This window comes from Balaenoptera borealis (genome assembly GCF_965194805.1).
Source record: "Balaenoptera borealis genome assembly, chromosome: 13".
In the NCBI taxonomy this organism is placed as follows: domain Eukaryota; kingdom Metazoa; phylum Chordata; class Mammalia; order Artiodactyla; family Balaenopteridae; genus Balaenoptera; species Balaenoptera borealis.
The window spans coordinates 80,282,629-80,304,566 of NC_138870.1; the positions used below are offsets into that span (position 1 = coordinate 80,282,629).

Consider the following 21,938-nt stretch of genomic DNA (forward strand, 5'->3'; position numbering starts at 1 on the left):
AAGTGTAAATATATGAGTGGAACTGCTAGATCATGGAGTGAGTATATGTTTGTAACAAACTGACAAATCTTTTTCCAAGTAGTTGTACCATCTTCCATTTCAATCAACATGAGAGTTGTTTCCTCCACATTTTTGCCAACATTTGGTGCTGTCAGTTGTTAAAAGACAAACTGAGGCACATTAAAATTTTCAAGAGTTTATTTGAGCATACATCCATTCCAATTGGGCAGCACCTAACCGAAAGCAGTAGGAGCACACCACCAACAGGAGCTAGTGGAGAGGGTTTTATAGAGATGTGGAACCAAAGCAAGGAAAGCATTTGGTTGGCTACAGGTTGAGGAGTTTTTTTATTTGGAAAACCCTAGTTGGCTGTAATTGGTTGTTCTTAAATTTCACTTTCTGGGATTCAAGTGCATTGATTCTGGCTTAGGTTTTGGTTTGCTTCCATAGGCTACCAAAGTATTACAGCCACCACAGTCTAATGGCCTCTTTAATTACTTTAACATGGTCTTTTTTTTTTTTTTTTTTTTTTGGGTACCAAATTACTTTATTTGAAGGAATGATACTAAGGAAAGGACTTGTAGATGTTTTGGTACAACTTACAGAAAAGGTAAAGGTAACCCAAACATGCATGCACTGCCTTGGTGACCAGGGCAGTCACTCCTGTGGCTACGGGAAGCCAGCCTAAGGCTTAGCTTTCATTATCACTATTTCCCAGGGTGTGCTTGTCAAAGAGATAATGTGCCATGCCAGATTCGGGGGACCCCTTCGTGCGCAAGTTGGTTACGTGGTCACCCAATTCTTTAATGGATTTCACCTGCTCATTCAGGTAATGAGTCTCAATGAAGTCACACAAATGGGGGTCATTTTTCTCAGTGGCCAATTTGTGCAGTTCCAGTAGTGAGTGATTCACACTTTTTTTTTTTTAAAACGTGGTAATCCGTTTATTTATTTATTTATTTATTTATTTATTTATTTATTTATGGCTGTGTTGGGTCTTCGTTTCTGTGCTAGGGCTTTCTCTAGTTATGGCAAGTGGGGACCACTCTTCATCGCAGTGCCCCGGCCTCTCACTATCGCGGTCTCTCTTGTTGCGGAGCACAAGCTCCAGATGCGCAGGCTCAGTAGTTGTGGCTCACGGGCCTAGTTGCTCCGTGGCATGTGGGATCTTCCCAGACCAGGGCTCGAACCCGTGTCCCCTGCATTGGCAGGCAGACTCTCAACCACTGCGCCACCAGGGAAGCCCCTGATTCACACTTTTTTCCAAGTGTAGCGCACATTCCATTGCATTCAGCCCATTCTCCCAGTCATCACGGTCTGGTTTCTTGATATCCTGCAGGAAGATTCGGCCACCCCGCTGGTTCTGCAGCTTCATCAGTTTCTCAGCATGTTCCCTCTCCTCATGAGATTGGTGAAGAAAGTATTTGGCAAAGTTCTTCAATGCCACATCATCGCGGTCAAAATAGTATGACATGGACAGGTAGACGTAGGAGGCGTAGAGCTCCAGGTTGATCTGGCGATTGATGGCGGCCTCCGAGTCCTGGTGGTAGTTCTGGCGCACCTGCGAAGGGGACGCGGTCGTCATGGCGAGCGGCTGAGGTGAGGCGGTGGCTGCGCGGCGCTGTAACGTTGGCGGGGACCTCGGGGCGGTCGGAGGGCGTTGTCAGGTGGTGGCGAGGGCTGGCTCTGAGCAGCCTGCCGGAGCGGGGGACGAGCGCCGGGTTCCGTCCAAGCACTGTTGAAGCAGGAAACCGTGGCAACTCTCTGCGAGGACTGTCGGTCTTTTTAATTTTAGTTATTCTAGGGGATGTATCTCATTGTGGTTTTAATTTGCACTTCCCTGAGGCAACTTTTTCACGTATTTAATGGCCATTCACAGATCTTCTCAATCTATGAAAAGATCTTTGCTTTAAGAAGGATCACAACAAAGACTGTCTACCTTGCAACTTACTAGAAACAAAACAAATTTTAAATTCATCTCAGTGCTCTGACTTACTGGTGGCTTCGTGAGCACACACTGCTGTTTTCTACCTCCATGTCTTAGCAAATACTAATTTCCTTGCCCTGAAGGTCTTTTCTATCCCCTCTGCACTCTGATCTACTGAATTCCCAGGCAGCCTTCAAAACCTTGCTCAGGAATGCATTACTTCTTCCACGAAGTATTCCCTGACTCTCCCAAACATATTATGTAATTATTCTATCTTCTATCTTGTAATTTTTTAATATATGTAACACAGGCAATGTAACTTCGCCCAAGGGAAGAAAACCTGTCTTACTCATATTTATAACCCCCAAACCTAAAACAAACACAGGTACATATTGGCTCAAAAATATTAAATGAATATGTCCACCATTCTATGCTACTTTACCCTCAATTCACTTTTCTCATCCATATTCAGTAACTGAGGCTTCTGTATTGGGCTGAATGCTGGCCCAAAAATGTATGTCACTTCCTAATCTCTGTAACTTATGATAATGACATTATATGGCAAAAGATGTGATTAAATTAAGGATCTTAAAGGGAGGAGCTTATCCTTGATTATATGGGTGGGCCCTAAATACAATGACAGGTATCCTTATAAGAGAAAGACTAAAAATAAAAAGGAGGAGGCAGTATGACCAAGAAGGCAGAGATCAGAGAAATGCAGCCACAAACCAAGGAATGCCTTAAACCACAAGCTGGAAGAAGCAAGGAAAGAATTCTCCCCTAGAGCCTTTAGAGGGAGTGTGGCCCTTGATTTCAGATTTCTGGTCTCCAAACTGTAAGAGAATAAATTGTTGCTGTTTTAAACCACCTAGTATGTGGTAATCTGTTACAGTAGCCACAACTAACTAATACACCGGCTCTCTCTTCAGTCTATTTTTTCATAATGAATTTTAGCCAGTCTGAAAATTTCCATCAGTTTTAAATTCTTACCACAGTCAGACTTTTCTGATTTTAGCCAGTCAATAGACAGGTATCAATTACTCACAGAACATCTAAATATGTATTAGGCATCTGAACTATACAATAAAAGAAACAATTCCTATTGTGGGGAGTTTACCAAATAAAGAAACTCATAATGCAAATGTTTTAAAGTACACAATTCAAACAATAATGAAAGGTAAAGCAGATTCTTTTGATCAGCCTGTTAATCAGTAAGCACTTATGAGATGGACTAATCTCTGTGAAAGGCAATTTTTAAGGCTCAGCATAACCCTTCTCCAAATACATCTTCCTATCTTTGCAACTATTACTATCACATAACCACACCCACATGTCCTTCCTCCCATGTCTTTAGACCAGTCCCAGCTCCACAGACCAACACATGACATTTTCTTTCGCACAGGAGCTGTATTTCTTAAGCAGTGGTACAATGTCTGCCCAAAAGGATGGTAATTCAAAATATTCTAAAAGCACAGCTGCTGATGCTCATGGAAAGCTTCCAAAACACATTCCATTAAAAAGCACATGCTATGCCTTTGAACATTTCAAAACAATGCTCTAAATACTACATGCCCCCAAAGTGAATATTGTTTTTTAAAAACAACATTAAAAGTCTAGAAAGAACCTACATCCGGCATTACTTCACTTATAAACACAACATTAGAAATGAGTTTCTTTAATATCCAGAGAGAATCCTATACTAGTCACCCAAACAGCCTTTGGATGGCCATCCTAGGATGTCTTGTATACAAAAAAATGTCACAACTTGACACCCTGCCAAAACCTCAAGTGCAGCTGGGAGCCGACCCTTCAAAGTCCTGGAAAGGTGCCAGGCCCTGTAATTGTGATTTAGAAACGGGAGGGTAAGGAAAGAGAAAGGGAAGAAGGTATGTATTAGAGTGGTTAGCAATCAACCACCAAAGCACTCTGAATTAAAATGTTATTCTATTCTTATAATTGCACTGTCTGCCTCCGCATAGCTTAATTCGCACAAAAGAATTCTGGAAAGTATGATATAGTAACCAGTCAACCTCAAATGCTTAGAAATAAATTATAAAAGTCTCTGAAAAGTTGTGACCTGAAAAACAAGGATGACTCTTGCACAAATCATACTTCAAATTCATTTCCATGTTTCTTAGTGTAGGCGCTATTACATATAATAGAGGGGACTCTGCAAAAGATTTATGAGTACTTAATACCTTTGTGCGAGCTACAGAGTCTTCTTTGCTCACAGTCCCATATTTCTCCTGAAATAGAAAAGGCTACCATATGGCTCCGAACACAAAATGAAGGTTGTCTACTGATCCAACAACATGTCCTGGAAATTATTTGTTTTTTAAATAAATTCTGATTTTATTTTATTTCCATGAGATTTATGCCTTAGTCTGAAAAGTTAAATAAATTTTAAAAATTGATGAGTTCGACTGATTTTTTTTACTGGAGTTAATGTAAACATTCCCTTTTTCATATATAAGAATCTGCCAGAAAGAAAGTATAAAGTTTTTCAGAGCCAGAAAAGGGAAATAAATAAAAGTCACACAAACAGGTTAACTTTAAAACCATTTATTTAAAAGAAAAAAAAAAGCAATTAAACAATCAGTACCTACTGAGTGGCTACTATATCATATTTACTGAGTGGTCCACTTCCTAACAGGGTTCTGAGGGAGATACGTAAATATGCAGACCATCAAGTCCAGCTGACTTCTCAGCAAGGAAGAACCTGCCCGTATTCAGAGTACTATGGACATTTTCTAAGTGCCTATTTTATGCCAGACACTTTGTTGGTACAGAGATACAGAAATAAATAAAAGAAAATTTGTGCCCTCAAAGAGTTCATCGTGGTCAATAAAACATACATGTTGACCAACAACTGCTAACTAAACAAAAATAAGAGAAAACTTACAATTTATTAAACCCTTACTGTACTTAAAAAAATTTTTTTTTGCCATGTGGGGATATTACCTATTTAAAATAAGTGAATTCAGAAAGTTTCAAAACTATAAAGCACTGTAATATATTTATAGGTAGTATGGGTGCACTTGAAAGAGAGGCAAAATTCTGCTGGAGAAGCTGTCAGGGACAACTTCACAAAGAAGGAAATCCTGAGCTAAGACAAAGAAAGAGATGCAGGGAAGAAACACCAAGTACAAAGGCACGGAGATGGAGAGATCACTGGAGGTGCGGGGGGGAGATGTGGGGAAGCATTATCAGCCTGAAGAAGTGGGGCAGAGCCTTGAAGGCAATGTGCAGAAGACCGGAGTTCATCCTGGGGTCTAGGAGAGCCAAGGAAAGGTTTTAAGCTTGTGGTAGATGAGGGACAGTACAGGGTGGTTTCAGATTTGTACTTCAGAAAAATAACTACCTTATCCAAGGGGCAGAACAGATTTGAGGTGGGGTGGGGAGTAAGAAAAAGAAAAGGAGATCAAAAGTCCAGGAAAGCAATGATGAACACCTGAACAAAAATAGTGGCAGCAGGTAGTCAACAGGCAATAGTCCTGAAAATGAATTTGGAGGCAGAAGTAACAGGAATTTGTAGTTAGATATTGACACACCTCTCAAAAAAAGAAAAACAAAAACCAAACAAACAAAAAAACCACCTCTTTCAAAGACACTAATTAAAAAGGAAATCAGGACAGTTTTTTGTTTTGTTTTAAATAAAATACAATCCAGTTAAAGCAGAAGAAAGACTGTTTCAAAGATTACAATTACTTCAAGCACTAACCTTTCATATGAACAAAGAATCAAGCACAGGGACCTTTGCAAAAGCATCTGAGTAAATGCAAATATCATCACAGTATCTCTAAATATCTACTTTTCTTCTATAGGGATTTCACCAGCAGAGGGGTAAATGCTAAAGCTGGCTCCGTCAGGAACAAAGACATAAAATAAGTATTTTGTTCCTTGAATGTCCACCTGCTGTTACTCCTCCTCATTCTTTCCTTCAAACCATCATCTCTATAGCAACACACTCTTTAGAAATTTGTGGGTGGAAAGCATATGTTTTTGCAAAAACATGAGAACTCAAGAACAGGAGCTACTTAATTTTTTCCTTTAATACAAGAGATATACAATATATCTTAAAAGACAACTCCAAAACATGAAACAGAAAAAAAAAAAAAAACAGACTTAAAAACACAAGGAAATGTAAAAATTGGTGTTGCACATATTTACATGGAATTTCTTTTTAGAGGTTACAATGACACCTTGTGGTAAGACTTTTTAAATTATATAAGTTATCTTGGAAAATATTTTATAACAGAGATAATAAAACTGGTTTAGAAAATAGGAAAGACCAAGACCACAGTCTTGAGGCAGTATGAACATGTACAATAATCCATCTGGAAAATTAAGGACACAGAGGTTCCTCAAAAAATTAAAAACAGAGCTACCATATGATCCAGCAATTCCACTTCTGGGTATTTATCTGAGGAAAACAAAAACACTAACTCGAAAAGACTTATGTAACCCTATGTTTACTGCAGCATTATTTACAAGACTCAAGACATGGAAACAACCTAAGTGGCCATTCATGGATGAATGAATAAAGAAAATGTGGTGTATGTATGTACAATGGAGTATGACTCAGCCATAAAAAAGAAGGAAATCTTGACATTTTCAACAACATGGATGGACCTTCATGGCACTATGCTAAGTGAAATAAGTCAGAGAGAGAGAAAAATAACATATGATCTCTCTTATATGTGAAATCTACACACACACACACAGAAAAACAAGCTCATAGATACAGAGAACAGATTGGTGGTTGAATTTGGGTGTGGTGGTGAGGGGAGTCATGGGTAAACTGGTTGGGTTTTTTTTTAGTTTAAGTTAAAAGAAAAAATTAAGGGCAAAAAAATAAAACTTAAAAAAAAATGCCACAATATTAGGTAGGCAAAAGCATCTTACAAAACTATAATTATAAAGTCATATACTATTCCCTTCACTTGAGCTAATAAAATTATTAGTATAAGTTTTGTTTTGTTTCGTTTTTAATGATGCAAAAATAAACTACTTTTGTAATCTGGGACAAAAGTGATAATGTTGGCAATACCTTTACATGAGAGTATAGACACATGGCTTATAAACTACGAAAATAACTGTGTCATTATTCCTTTCTTACCAACTGAACATAACAGATAACATGAAAAATTTCAATCTTAATCCAATAATTAAGAGAATAATTTACACTATCTTTCATCAAGAGTTTACTATGTTTACTAAGCTATGCTAAACACTAGTAAACATAAAGAAACCTTATCAAGGCAGTTTGCACATAATCACCTTTAAGAACCTCTCTGAAATATTCTTCTCTTAGCATCTACAAACCATGATCACCTCCTATCTCTCTGACCCTTCTTGTTCACCCTTATATGTTCTTTCTCCCACTCACCATGAGAATCTCTAGTCTGTTGTTCCATCTCTACAAGAAAAGTCAACAGACTTCCCTGGTGGCGCAGTGGTTAAGAATCTGCCTGCTAATGCAGGGGACACAGGTTCGAGCCCTGGTCCGGGAAGATCCCACATGCCACGGAGCAACTAAGCCCATGCGCCACAACTGCTGAGTCTGCGCTCTAGAGCCCGCGAGCCACAACTACTGAGCCCATGCACTGCAACTACTGAAGTCCGCGTGCCCAGAGCCCGTGCTGCGCAACAAGAGAAGCCACCACAATGAGAAGCCTGCACACTGCAACAAAGAGTAGCCTCTGCTTGCCACAGCTACAGAAAGCCTGCACGCAGCGACAAAGACCCAACGCAGCCAAAAAAATTTAAAAAAAAAAAAGTCAAGTTGCCTCTCTCACAGCTTGATTTATTACATCTAATTGAACGACACTCAAATTTATAACCACATTCCTAACCTCTCTCTCAGCTCAAAACTCTTACTCTACTACATGTCCCATCTATAACGGAAGCTTGGCATAACAAGAATGAAACTCTTTAACTTCAAATTTTCTACCTGCCTCCTTAAAAAAAAAAAAAAAAATCACTACTACCCTCCCCTTATTTCTTAGCACACAACTTATTCCCCCTCTCCTATCAGTAATACATTATTAATCCTGCTGATTCTTCATCTGTCTGTTGATTTTAACCATTCTTTTCCACCACCCTCTAGTGCAAAAATCTCAAATATTTTACATTTGGTTTATTTTAACAGAAGCCTCCTAAACAGTGTCCTGGATTTTGGTCTTTCCTCATCCTTACATAGACTACAAATTATCCACCAGGACAATCTTTCTCATGAACTGTTTCCACTATTATAACTCCTATTATAATCCTTCCTATTGTTTACTGAATCAAATCTACACTTCTCAGCCAAACTCAAAGCCCTGCATTAGCCAACTCCCTATACAAATGCAAACAATTTCATTTTGCTGCCCCACAGGACCCCTTTGCTAGAGCAAATTAAGTTGCTTCTCTCTCATACACATGTTGCTTATTCTTACCTTCACAATATTGTTCATATACTTATGCCAAATTAAAATACCTCAACTTTTCAACTAATCCACAAATCAAGGTCAGAGTCAAACCTAAAACCCTACAGTCTGAACAATCATGAAACTATTTTCAGAGTTGATAGTTAACTCTAAAAGTGAATGTAAACAATAGCTTCTGCCCTTCTTTCTGCTCCATGAATTTCTGCCTTCCTTGGGCTTGCCTCAGGATATTTATTCTAAATTCTATCACATGGGTATTTTTCCCTTCTAGTGATTTATAACTATGTAAACTATCTTTCCAAAGAGACTGTGAGTTCCTCAAAGGAAAACTACAATCGCCTTCATTTTTGGTTCTCTCCATAGCTCCCAATTCCAATAAATCTAGTTAATGACAGAAAAGTGATCCACAAAATTTCTGTGATATGAATCCTACTTTCCCATAGGCTTACAGTGTAATTTAAGAGAAAGCTTGGGGAAGAATGTCATCAAGAACACCATTTGCTAATCAATTATGCATGCCTTATGATAGTTATCAATCAAGATATTTCTGCCTCAAAAAACAAAAATTCTAGGGAAGTGTCTAGTAATCAAAAGCTTTAAAAATGAACATATCCTTTGACCTAGCAATTCCACACGTTGGAAGTACTCTTAAGAAACTAATCAGAGATATGCACAAATATTTATGTTCAGGAACCTTCTTCATTTATTGTTTAATAAATGTTTATTCAGTGCATGCAAAGAGCCAGGAAGGAGTGGAAGACAGAATTAGGTCCCTGCCACCATGATGCTTACATCACAGTGCTATTTATAATGGAAAAAGAGGCTATAAAAAAGCATGTTGGGGCTTCCCTGGTGGCGCAGTGGTTGAGAGTCTGCCTGCCGGTGCGGGGGACACGGGTTCGAGCCCTGGTCTGGGAGGATCCCACATGCCGCGGAGCAACTAGGCCCGTGAGCCACAATTACTGAGCCTGCGCATCTGGAGCCTGTGCTCCGCAACAAGAGAGGCCGCGATAGTGAGAGGCCCGCGCACCGCGATGAAGAGTGGCCCCCACTTGCCGCAACTAGAGAAAGCCCTCGCACAGAAACAAAGACCCAACACAGCCATAAATAAATAAATAAATAAAATTTTAAAAAAAGCATGTTTAATAGCAAAATATACCATATTCATGGATCAAATTACTCAATATTAAGATGTTAATTTCTCCCAAATTCAATGCAATGCCATTCAAAATTCCAGCCGACTTCTTAAAAATAGAAATTAACAAGCCGGTTATAAAATTTATAGAAAAACACAAAGGACCTGGAATTGCCAAAACTTTGATAAAGAACAAAGTAGAGAACTTGCACTATCTGACTTCATGACTTATTAAAATGCTATAGAAATCAAAACAGTGTGGCATTCATATCACGACAGACACATAAACCCATTAAAAAGAGAGGAGAGTTCAGAAATAGATACAAATATACATGGTCAATTAATTTTTGACAAATAGCACAGTCAATTTTATGGAGAAAGGATAGCCTTTTCAACAAATGGTCCTGGGACAACTGCCCATCCACGTGCAAAAACAAGAACTTCAAGTCATACCTCACACCATACACAAAATTGAATCAAAGTGTGTATGTAAACACAAACATAATACAATAAAACTCTTAGAAGCAAACACAGAAAATTATTTTGATCTTGAGTTAAATATTTCTTAGATACAACACCAAAAGCATAATCCATAAGAGAAAACACTGAAAAACTGGACTTTAAAATTAACTTCTTTAAAAGACACTGTAATGCAGATGAACAGATAAGCAGGGCTGAAAGAATAATTTACAAATCATATATCGATAAAGGACTTGCAACCAGAATACATAAAAAATTATCAAAACTAAATAGCAAGGGGACTTCCCTGGTGGCGTGGTGGTTAAGAATCCGTCTGCCAATGCAGGGGACATGGGTTCGAGCCCTGGTCTGGGAAGATCCCACATGCCACGGAGCAACTAAGCCCGTGTGTCACAACTACTGAGCCTGCACTCTAGAGCCCGCGTGCCACAGCTACTGAAGCCCGCGCACCTAGAGCCCGTGCTCCGCAACAAGAGAAGCCACCACAATGAGAAGCCTGCGCACTGCAACAAAGAGTAGCCCCCGCTTGCCACAGCTAGAGAAAGCCGGCGCACAGCAATGAAGACCCAACGCAGCCAAAAATAAATAAATAAAACTAAATAACAAGAAAACACCTCAATTTAACAAAACAAACAAAAAAATGGGCAAAAGATTTGAATAGACACTTCACCAAGGAAGATACATGGATGGTTAATTAAACACGTGAAAAAATGTTAAATATCATTAGTCTTTAGTGAAGTGCAAATTAAAAACACAATGCCATACTACTTACTATATACACCTATTAGAATGGTTAAAATTTAAAAGGCTAATCACAGCAAGTTATTAACTAGAATGCAGAGGAAATGAACTGTCATAAACTACTGATGGAAATGTAAAATAGGAAAATCGTTTGGGAAAACACTTTGTCAGTTACTTAAAAATTACTCATACACTTACCATATAATCCAGCCATTTCATTTATAGGTATTTAACCAAGAGAAATGAAAACAGAGACTTTTACACAAATGTTCATAGCAGCTTTATTTGTGAGACTCAAACATGGGTCCAACAGAGGTAAATGGATAAACAAATTGTGATATAGCCATACAATGGAACGATTCAGTAATAAAAGGGATGCATTAATGTGGGTGAATCTCAAAAATAATTATGCTAAGTGAAAAAAATCTAGACAAAAAAAGAGTATATGTTACATGATTCCATTTATATAAAATTCCAGGATACGCAAACTAATCATAGTGACAGAAAGCAGATAGGTGGTTGTTTGGGAATAGGAGTGAGTGGCTGGTGGAGGTGGGGGAAGGAGGGAAAGATCACTAAAGAGCATGAGGAAACTTTAGGTCGTGACGAATATATTTAATACCTTGATTGTGGTAATAGTTTCACAGGTGTATATGTATAACAAAACAAGTTGTTTACTTTTAAAATGTACAATTTATTTATCAATTATATTCGATAAAGCTATTTTTAAAAACAAACAGTATGAACTTTAGAAAAAAGATTTTCCTAAAAGAAAACTCTAGGCCCAGATGATGTCACAGTTAAATTTTTCTTTAAAAAAAAAAAAGTTATGAAAGAATATTTAATAACATTGGTAAATGTTTGTTATAAAAGTAGAAAAAGCAAATTATAAAATGTTGTATAATCCTTATTTTGTAAAAAGTATATTAAATGACTACATATGCATAGGAAAAGATATAGGATAGGCACTAAAATATTACGATTATCTCTGGATGATATGTTTGATTTTATTAATTGTGCATTTCCTGCACTTTTATTTTACAACAAACATAGGTTATGTTTACAATCAGAGGGAAAATGTCACTGAGGAAAAAGGAGAGGAACCTCAAAGTCTACTTGAAGACCAAAGGAGGAGGAAAAAAGTATCCCCTTTCAGACCAGAAAACAGTGACCAAATATAAAAGAGTAAGATGAAGTTCCAGCCCCCACTTCAGGAAATAACCCAGAAGTCCTCAAATTCCATTCCCTTCTATGCAAGTTTATTCCATAAATACTCAAAAATATACTAAAAAAAAAAAAAAAAAGTGGTTGTTGTCAGCCTCAAATCCATACTCTACAAAATTAACCAAATCTATGGCTCAGCTTATAATTCCCTTATCAATATAACTGCCTGTTACCTAAATACAATAGTAGTTTTCAAACAATTTTAGCAATTAAGCTTCTTTTTCAAATTAAATCTTATAGAATCCAATATTTAGAAACACTATATCATTTTATTCATGTATATTAATAATAAAAATTTAAGGTCATAAAATGTTATTCTAAAGACATATCAGATCTTTTATTCTCTATCAGTTAATATGCTGTTGGTCTCCAGTGTTTTAAAATCCAGCTCATAGCACATCTGAAATACACACAACACCCAGAGTCTTTTACTGTGGCTTTGGAAGTAGCTGAAAACGTAATTAAACAAAATTCAAATCTAACTTTGACAGAATCCTACAGTACTTCCCACTCACAGTTTTGCAGAATTGGTCAATAAAGGTTAATCCAAGCTTTTTAATATAGTATACAAAACCCTTCAAAATCTGGGCCCTCTCTACCCTTCCATCCTTATCTCTTACAACTCCCTGATATGTACTTATGCCCCAACATTAAACTGCTTATAGTTCATTGAACACACCACACTTTTTCTCACCCCATGCTGATCTCTCTTCCTAGAACACAATCTCCTAATCTCACCCTTCACTCACCTTCATATTCAATTCAGTCATTACTTCCTTCTGAAAGTCTTTTCTGGATGCTTCCCTTTTCTTCCCCCCCCAATCCATTCTGAGTTAAGTATCCTTGAGAGCTCTTCCATAATGCCACACATTTATCCCTATCAATGTATTTACTTCACCACATTATAATCAACTATTTGAATACCAATCTCCTTCACTAGGCAAAGACCTCCTTGGGATCAGAGATTACGTCTTAGTCATCTTTATACCCCAAAACCCTACGCAATAGCTGGAACATGACAGGTAGTCAATAAACACTTGTTGAATGAACAGTAAGCAGTTTCTTCCACTGATCAAAAGGATAAGGAGGGGCTTCCCTGGTGGCGCAGTGGTTGAGAATCTGCCTGCCAATGCAGGGGACACGGGTTCGAGCCCTGGTCTGGGAAGATCCCACATACCGCGGAGCAACTAGGCCCGTGAGCCACAATTGCTGAGCCTGCGCGTCTGGAGCCTGTGCTCCGCAACGGGAGAGGCCGTGATAGTGAGAGGCCCGCGCACTGCGATGAAGAGTGGCCCCCACTTGCTGCAACTAGAGAAAGCCCTCGCACAGTAAACGAAAACCCAACACAGCCATAAATAAATAAATAAATAATTCCCATTTTAAAAAAAAAAATTGTTTAAAAAAGGATAAGGAAAGCAAGAAACTACTTAGAGCTTGGAATTCCCCAACCCCAAATGCCATATAATTTGATGCTTGAAGAAAATCAGGAAATTTAACTCAAGTACATTTGGAGTGATCAATAAAAGTCTAATGCTGTGCAAAGGATTATGAGTAATATAAAAGAAGGATGGGACAAGCTTTATCCTCCTGAGAGAAGAATTGCACACATAAACCAAAAAACAGGCCTCTTATTTCCAGCATGAGAGAAGGAGCAGGTCAACAAATTCTCTCCACAAAACAGCCAAAAATCAACCACGTCAGTGCTCTGGAATTCAATCAAAGGCATTCAACAAACTGAGAAGTGTTTATTCACAAAAACAACTGAACTCTGGGTAAGAACATGAGTCTACAGCATTCTTACCTTTTGGGTGCTTAGGAGTTTAATAAGGGTAGGGCAGACTGTAAAACAGCAGCTTCACCACCACTACTTGAAGGTAATCTGTTGATCCGGTGCATTGTCAATTAAAGCAGAGATCTCTGTGGCAGCTAACAGTGAGGGCCAGTGGCACCTTTAGCTTGAGGTTGCAGGACTCCATGTAGCAACAAACTGGAAGACTAGTTGGGAATTTTACAGGAGTTTTGGGAGGTGAGGAAGCCTAAGGGGTTTAATAAACTATTTACTAGCCCACATTAAACAAAGACTGTAAAGACAAAAACAAAGACAGTCAAGACAAAAACAAAGACAGTCTCTTGTGCACCAGAAACTGGAGCAAGCCCAGGCCACTCACACATCCTTAGCCAACAGAGCACATGCACAGAAGAGATGCAAGAGAGGTTGGTGGAAAGTAAAATCCAGGGCAGACATGAACATGACCTGTGTTTGAATACACTGCCCAGCCCACACAGATCCATCACCAATATTAGCCATATTAGTACTAGCATTGGCCATATTAGTCCAAGCTGTTTGAACACAACCTCTGCCCAATCCTTGGTTGAACACTAAGTTATGCAGAAATAGTAAGCCAGGTTTAAAAATAAATAAAACAGCAGAGACATCAGGAACCACACAATGTAGGGGAAAAAGACTTCACAAATTTAGACAAGTTACTAAACAAACAAACAGAAAAAAACATCAACCTTTGAGAGAAAGGTCAAAACACAGAGTTGCTTCAAAATATTATCTAAAATGTCCAGGAGGGAATTCCCTGGCGGTCCAGTGGTTAGGACCCCACACTCTTACTGCCAAGGGCCTGGGTTCAATCCCTGGTCAGGGAACTAAGATCCCACAAGCCATACAGTGTGGCCAAAAGAAAAAAAAGTCCAGTATTCAAAAAAAATTATAAGCAAAAACAAAAAAACAGTATGACCCATTCCTAGGAAGGAAACAGCAAATAGAAGCTGTCCCTGGGTATTCCCAAATATTAGATTTGGCACACAAAAAGTTCAAAGAAACTATAATAAGTATGTTCAAAGAACTAAAGGAAACCATATTTAAAGAATTCAATGAAAGTATAATGACAATGACTCAGGACTGAAAATCTCAAAGAGGAGATAGAAACAGTTTTTTTAAATGGAGATTCTGGAAGTTGAAAAGTATAATTATTGAAATAAAAACTTAAGCGGGGTTCAACAGTAGACCTGAGATGACAGAAGGCAGAAGCAATGAACCTGAAGATAGATTAGGAGAAAGTATCCACTCTGAAGAACAGAGAAAAAAAAAAGATTGAAGAGAAATGAATTGAACTTCAGAGATCTGAAACACAATACAAAGTGTATCAACATACATGTAATGAGAGTTCCAGAAGAAGAAAAAAGAGAGACAAACGCATAAAAGACCTTGAAAAATTAATGGCTGAAAACATCCCAAATTTAAAATATTATCTATCCAAGAAGCCCAGAAAATTCAAGACAGAGATCAACACTAAGACACACCACAGTCAAAAGGCTAATAGACAAAGATAAAGAAAAAAATCTTAAAAGGAGCAAGAGAAAAATGACTCATCAGATATAGGAGAACAATAATATGATTAACAGGTGGCATCCCATCAGAAACAATGAGTCCAGGGAGGGAAAAATGGAATTTAAAACAAACAAACAAAAAAACTCTCAAATAAAAATTCTATATTCAACAAAATGGTTCTTCAAAAATGACAGCGAGGGCTTGGGCTTCCCTGGTGGCGCAGTGGTTGAGAATCTGCCTGCCAATGCAGGGGACACGGGTTCGAGCCCTGGTCTGGGAGGATCCCACATGCCGCGGAGCAACTAGGCCCGTGAGCCACAATTACTGAGCCTGTGCGTCTGGAGCCTGTGCTCCACAACAAGAGAGGCCGCGATAGTGAGAGGCCCGCACACCGCGATGAAGAGTGGCCCCCACTTGCCGCAACTAGAGAAAGCCCTCGCACAGAAACGAAGACCCAACACAGCCATAAATTAATTAATTAATTTTTAAAAAAAATGACGGTGAATTAAAGATATTTCCAGGTAAACACTGAGAAAACTTGTTGCTGTCAGAAATGTCTGATGTGAAATACTTAAGGAAGATTTTCTGGCTGAAAAAAAATCACCAGAAAGTAACAAATCCACTTTTATTTTAAAAGAAATAAAACATGCTGGAAATTGTAATTATATAGGTAAATGCAAAAAAAATAAAAAATAAAAAACCTCTAAAAATATAATCGCTGTCATTTCATTTCTTTTAAACAAATAAGATTATATAAAGCATTAATTAAAATACTGTGTTGTTGGGGTTTTAATATGCACGCATAAAAAAGGAAGAGGAAGGACTTCCCTGGTGGTCCAGTGGTTAACATTCTGTGCTTCCACTGCAGGGGGCGTGGGTTCGGCCCCTGGTTGGGGAAGTTCCACATGCCACGGTGCAGGCCAAAAAAAAAAAAAGGAAGAGATAAAAAGACCTATACTGGAGCAAAGTTTCTATAATTTACCAGAATTAATTTAGTACTATTCTGAAGAAGACTGTAACAGGTTAAAACACATATTATAATCCCTAAAGCAACCACAATGAAAATAACATAATATAGTAAAAGAAATCAACAGAGGAATTAGAATGGCACAATTAAGATAAATGATAGAACACTCTACCCAAAGACTGCAGAATTCACATTCTTTTCAAACACACATGGAACATACTCCATCATATACTATATGTTGGGCCATAAGTCTCAATAAATTTAAAAAAATGAAATCATTAAAGTAAGTTATCTGATCATGATGGATTTAGAGATTCACAATAGAAAGATATCTGGGAACATTCACAAATATTGGTAAATTCAACAACACACTTCTAAATACCCATGGATCAAAGAAATTACAAGAAAAATTTTCAAAATATATTTTGAATTGAAGTAAAACAAAAAACAGCATATCAAAATGTACAAAATGCAGTTAAAGCAGTGCCTAGAGGGAAATTTACAGCTTTAAACACATATCAGGAAAGAAGAAAGGTTTCAATAGTCTAGGTTTCCACCTTAGAAAACTAGGAGGGAAAAAAGAGCACACTAAGCCCAAAGCAAGAAGAAAGAAAAAAAAATATCAGAGTGGAAATCAATGAAACAGGAAAAAAAAAAATCAATGAAAGGTTGATTCTTTGAAAAGATAAGCAAAGTTGACAAACAGCTAGATTCACCAAGAAAATTACAGAAAAGATACAAACTGCCAAAATAAAGAATGAAAGAGGGAACATCACTACCAACCTTAGAGTAATTTAAAGGACTTTTAAAACATATGAACTTTATATCAACAACAACTTAGACAATTTATATGAACTGGACTAATTCCTGGAAACAAAAGTATCAAAAATAAAATAAAATCTGAATAGAAATATAACAAGTGAGGAAACCAAATTCGTGATTTAAAATCTTGCTACAAAGAAAAGCCCAGGTTTCCCACAGTTTCACTGATAAATGTCATCAAATAATTAGAGAAGTAATAGCAATCCTTTGGAAACTACTTCAAAAAAAATAAAAGGGGAAACGCCATGCCACTCCTTCTATGAGGCCAATGTTGCCCTGATACCAAAGCTAGACAAAGGCATCATGAGAAATGAAACCAACAGACTAAAATCCCTCATGAACATAGACACAGAACTTCTTAACAAAATTTAGGAAAACTAAACTCAGCAATATATAAAAGATTATATAGCATGAGTAAATGAAATTGATCCTGGGAATATGGGCTTAAGCTCTGAAAGTCAATTAATGTAATATACCATATTAACAGAATAAAGGATAAAAACCATATGATCATCTCATTGGGTGCAGAGGAAAATCTGACAAAATCCAACACCCATTCATGCCTAAAAACTCTCAACAAATTATAAACAGAAGGAAACTTCCTCAACCTAATAAAGAGAAATCTACAGAAAATGTACAGGTAACATCACACTTAATAGTGAAAATCTGCGTACCTTTCCCCCAAGACCAGGAACACTCTCAACACTTCTATTCATCCTCTCACTGGAGAGTCTAGCCCATACAATAAGGCAAAAACAAATGACAAAATGTAGTAACATTCAGATTGGAAAAAAAAGTAGAAATGTTTTATTCACAGACATGATCACCTATGTAGAAACAATATATAAAAGTTGATTGTATTTTTATGTACTAACAATGAACAATCTAAAAATCAAACTACGAAAACTCCATTCTCATTAGAATCAAAAACTATCAAATTCTTAGGAATAAATTTAATATAAGTACAAGACTTATATATAGAAAATTTTAAAACAGCGTTGAGAGAAATTAAGATCTAAATAATTGGGAGACATTACATGTTCATGAATTGGAAGACCCAATTTTAAGTTACCAATTCTTCCCACATTGATCTATAGATTCAATGCAAATTCTATCAAATCCCAGCTAATTTTTTTTGTAGAAATTGACAAGCTGATCCTAAATTTCATATGTAAATAGAAAGGATCTAGAATCACTTTTGAAAGAGTCAGGGGATTTACACTACCCATTTTGAAACTTAGTATATAACACTACAGGAATCTAGACAGCGTGGTACTGGAGTTAAGTACAGGAGTATACATAGAACATAATTAAGAGTAGAAATAAACTCAAGTTATAAGCAACTGATTTTTTACCAAGGTACCAATACAATCCAAGGTGGAAAAGAATAGCCGTTTTAACAAATAGTGTTAGGACAAGTTGGCATCCACGTGGCATGAAAATAAAAAAGAATTTAGACCTTATCTTATACCATACACAAAATTTATTTCAATATGGATCCTAAATCTAAATGAAGGAGCTAAAAAAAAAAAAAAAAGGAGAAATCTTTGTGACCTTGAATTAGGCAAAAAGTTCTGAAACACAAAATCAAAAGTATAAGCCATAAAACTAAAAAATGATAAATTAAACTTCATTGAAAACTTTGCACTTCAAGGACACCATTAAGAATAAAAAAAAAAAACAAGCCACAAACTGGCAGAACATCTTTGTAAATCTCTGATAAAAGACCTTTATCAGGAATATATAAAAAACTTTTACAACCCAATAAGAAAAAAAAAAAAACAGCTAAAAAAAAGGGCAAACGACTTGAATAGACGTTCCACCAAAGAAGACTTAATAAATGGCTAATAAGCACATGAAAAACTCAACATCATTTGTATTTAGGGAAATGTAAATTAAAATCACAAGACTCTACTACTCACCCAGTGGAAGGGCTATAATCAAAAAGGCAGATGGTACCAAGTGCTGATGAGACTGTGGAGAAACTAGAACCCTTGTACATTTTTGACTGGAATGTAATTGGTCACTTTTGAAAACAATTTGGCAGTTTCTTAAAAGATTAAAAACTAATTCTGAACTGTTGTTAGAACACTTCTGTAGAGTTTTCCTCACATCAACTAATTCTCCAACTCTCCTCCATACACCAACTCGAGTGTCCTAAATTTTTTTTTTTTTAAATATTTATTTAGTTTGGCTGCACTGGGTCTTAGTTGCGGCACATGGGATCTTCGTTGCGGCATGTTTCAGTTGCAGCATGCGGACTTCTTGGTTGCGGCATGCATGTGGGATCTAGTTCCCTGACCAGGGATCGAACCCAGGCCCCCTGCACTGGGAGCACGGAGTCTTACCCACTGGACCACCAGGGAAGTCCCCAGTAGTCACTCAATTTAATTCAGTTCTGACACTACCCAGAAGTACTGCAGACCCCCCAGTTTAAGGGCTCAGTTTCACAAGACTGCTCCCATTTCAGACACCAGTCACAAGTCCCAGGTTGCCACCTACACTTCTGACCAACCAGCTGTAAGTCAGGGGTTCCACGACCCTCTCCTCAGGTTTTATAATTTGCTAAAACGGCTCACAGAACTCAAAACACTTTACTTACTATTACTGCTTTGTTATAAAGGATACAATTCAGGAGCAGCCTAATGTAAGGGTTGCATGGTGCAAGGTATGGGGAAAGAGACACAGAGCTTCTGCCCTCTGGGAATGCCACTCATTCAACACAGGTATTCATCAATTCAGAAGCTCTTGGAATTGCACTGTTCAAGAGTTTTTATAGTAGTCTCCATTCCCTCTTCCCAGAGGTTGGTGGGTAAGGTTGAAAATTCCAACCATCTCATTACTTGGTCTTTCTGGCGACCTGTCCCTTCTGAGGTGATCTAGGGATCCCTTCTAAATCACATTAGCATAAACTTAGGTGTGATCAAAAGGGGCTCATTATGAATAACAAAAGATATTCCTTATCACTCAGGAAATTCCAAGGGTTTTAGAAGCTCTGTGTCAGCAATCAGGGACAAAGACCAAATATACCCTACAACTTACCATATGACTCAGCAATTCCACTCCAAGGAATCTACCCAAGAGAAATGAAACTATATGTTCACACAAACACTTATGCAAATCTTCATGGCAGCATTATTCATAATAGCCGAAAAGTGGAAACAATCCAAAATGTCCATCAACTGATAAATGGATAAATAAAATGCGACGTATCTATACAAGAGAATACTATTCAGCAATAAAAAAGAACAAAATACTGATATATGCTACACAGATGAACCTCAAAAATATTAACTGAAAGAAGCCAGATGCAAAAGACTAGTATACATATTTTTTATTCCATTTATATGAAATGTCCAGAAAAGACAAATGTATAGAGACAGAAAGCAGCTAAATGGCTTGCTGGGACTAGGTTGGGAGGTGGATTGACTGCAAACATGCTTGGGAGAAACTGGGGAGGTTTAATGAAAATGTTCTGAAACTGTCTTGCGATGATGACTGTATAACTCTATAAATGTACTAAAGATCACTGAATTGTATGCTCACAATTGGGTAGAGAAGTTATCTCTTCTGAACTTTAGAAAATGTGATGATTGGACTGCAGTAATCAAGCCTAAGCTCAAATAGCCAAGCAAACAGAAAGAATCCAGGTTCTTAATGATGTCACTGAGCCACTGATTGATAATCCTAGAACCACCTACCTGCAGACTTCTTATACATGAGTCAATAAAATTTCCTTAAGGTTAAAAATAAAAGGATATGAAAGTTCTGAGGGATACAAGAATATGTTCATTTCATTATAGAAAATTTGGAATTATCATCTGTATAGAAAGGCATCAAGGAAAAGGCAGGAATTCTGGTGGATCTTGAAGGATAAAAGATTATGATGAGGGGTACAGGGGTGGGGAGAAGAGGCAAAAAAGAAAGGTGTTTAGAAGAGTCTGTAACAGTGGAATGGATAAAAATTAACATTTAACAAGTGCCCACTATAATTGAGTCAGGCATTACAACATGTATCTGTTAATCCATATGACTCGTGGAAAAAAAAAAAGTATCATTTTACATATGAAGACACTGAGGACCCTAAAATTAAGTAATTTTTCCAAAAAGCCAAGCAGCCAGTAAAGTGGTGGAGCCAAGATTTTAATCTTCAATCTCAGGATTCAGGCTCCAAAACATATACTTTTTCCTCTATGTTATGATGCTAACCAAAGACTTAAGCCATCCCCATTCGCAAGTTCAGATCTTTGTAGAAAGCATCTTTGCAAAGATGGGTTTACATTTATAGTGCTACACAATGTTTCTTGACTAGCAACTTTCATTTAATCAGTATACTAAATGTGATATTCATTCCTCCCTTGGCTTCCAAAACTCTACCCTTCTCTGGTTTTCCTCCCTATTCTATTTCTCCCCCTCCTTATTACATGCTGATGTTCACCAGCTCTTGTCTACACCCAGGATCTTAACTACCACTACGGCTGATGACTTCTGACTCTGTCTCTCCAATTCAGAGAAACTCCCCAGTTTTCCTTGACGTATTAACTCCCTCCAGGCCAGGTTGAATACTTCTCTGTACACTCTCAAATCACCCTTACATAATTCTAATGAGGCATTCCTCAGTCATAATGTATCATGTCTGCAGTTCTAAGTCAGATGTCCTCCCTACATGCCCCCAGAACACACCCGTATTTATTTTTATAGCACTTCCCAGGTTATATTACAAATAATGACTTAATCCATTTCTCCTACCAAACACGTTGCTTGAGACTTGGCACTATGTCTTATTCACAATCTAGTACCTAGCACAGTGCAAGACACATAAAGGGCACCCAAACATTGACTAAACCAATGAATAGAAGAAATAAAATTTG

At 37.5% G+C, this 21,938-nt stretch overlaps 3 protein-coding genes across 13 annotated transcripts in view; all 3 read right to left on the minus strand.

Annotated features, from left to right (window-relative positions):
* Positions 1 to 21,938, minus strand: part of CEP83 (centrosomal protein 83) — a 129,228-nt gene that overhangs the window by 96,941 nt on the left and 10,349 nt on the right. The window lies entirely within an intron of this gene.
* The window catches only part of TMCC3 (transmembrane and coiled-coil domain family 3), a 396,600-nt gene that overhangs the window by 1,445 nt on the left and 373,217 nt on the right, over positions 1 to 21,938 (minus strand). The gene's annotated exons all lie outside the window — the stretch shown is intronic.
* Positions 508 to 1,779, minus strand: LOC309609238 (ferritin heavy chain-like). Its single transcript, XM_082350476.1, has 2 exons — positions 1,236 to 1,779; positions 508 to 914 (listed from the first exon to the last, which is right to left on the minus strand). The coding sequence occupies exons 1-2, from the start codon at positions 1,583 to 1,585 to the stop codon at positions 692 to 694; spliced, it is 573 nt and encodes a 190-aa protein (XP_082206602.1). The 5' UTR covers positions 1,586 to 1,779; the 3' UTR covers positions 508 to 691.

What these genes read in the sequence shown, in the direction of transcription:
- LOC309609238 (XM_082350476.1), bottom strand. Translation starts at nt 1,585, where the DNA reads ATGACGACCGCGTCCCCTTCGCAGGTGCGCCAGAACTACCACCAGGAC. An exon ending in GTGAATCAGGGGCTTCCCTG is followed by an intron (nt 915 to 1,235) that starts GTGGCGCAGTGG and finishes AAAAAAAAAAAG; the next exon opens with TGTGAATCACTCACTACTGG.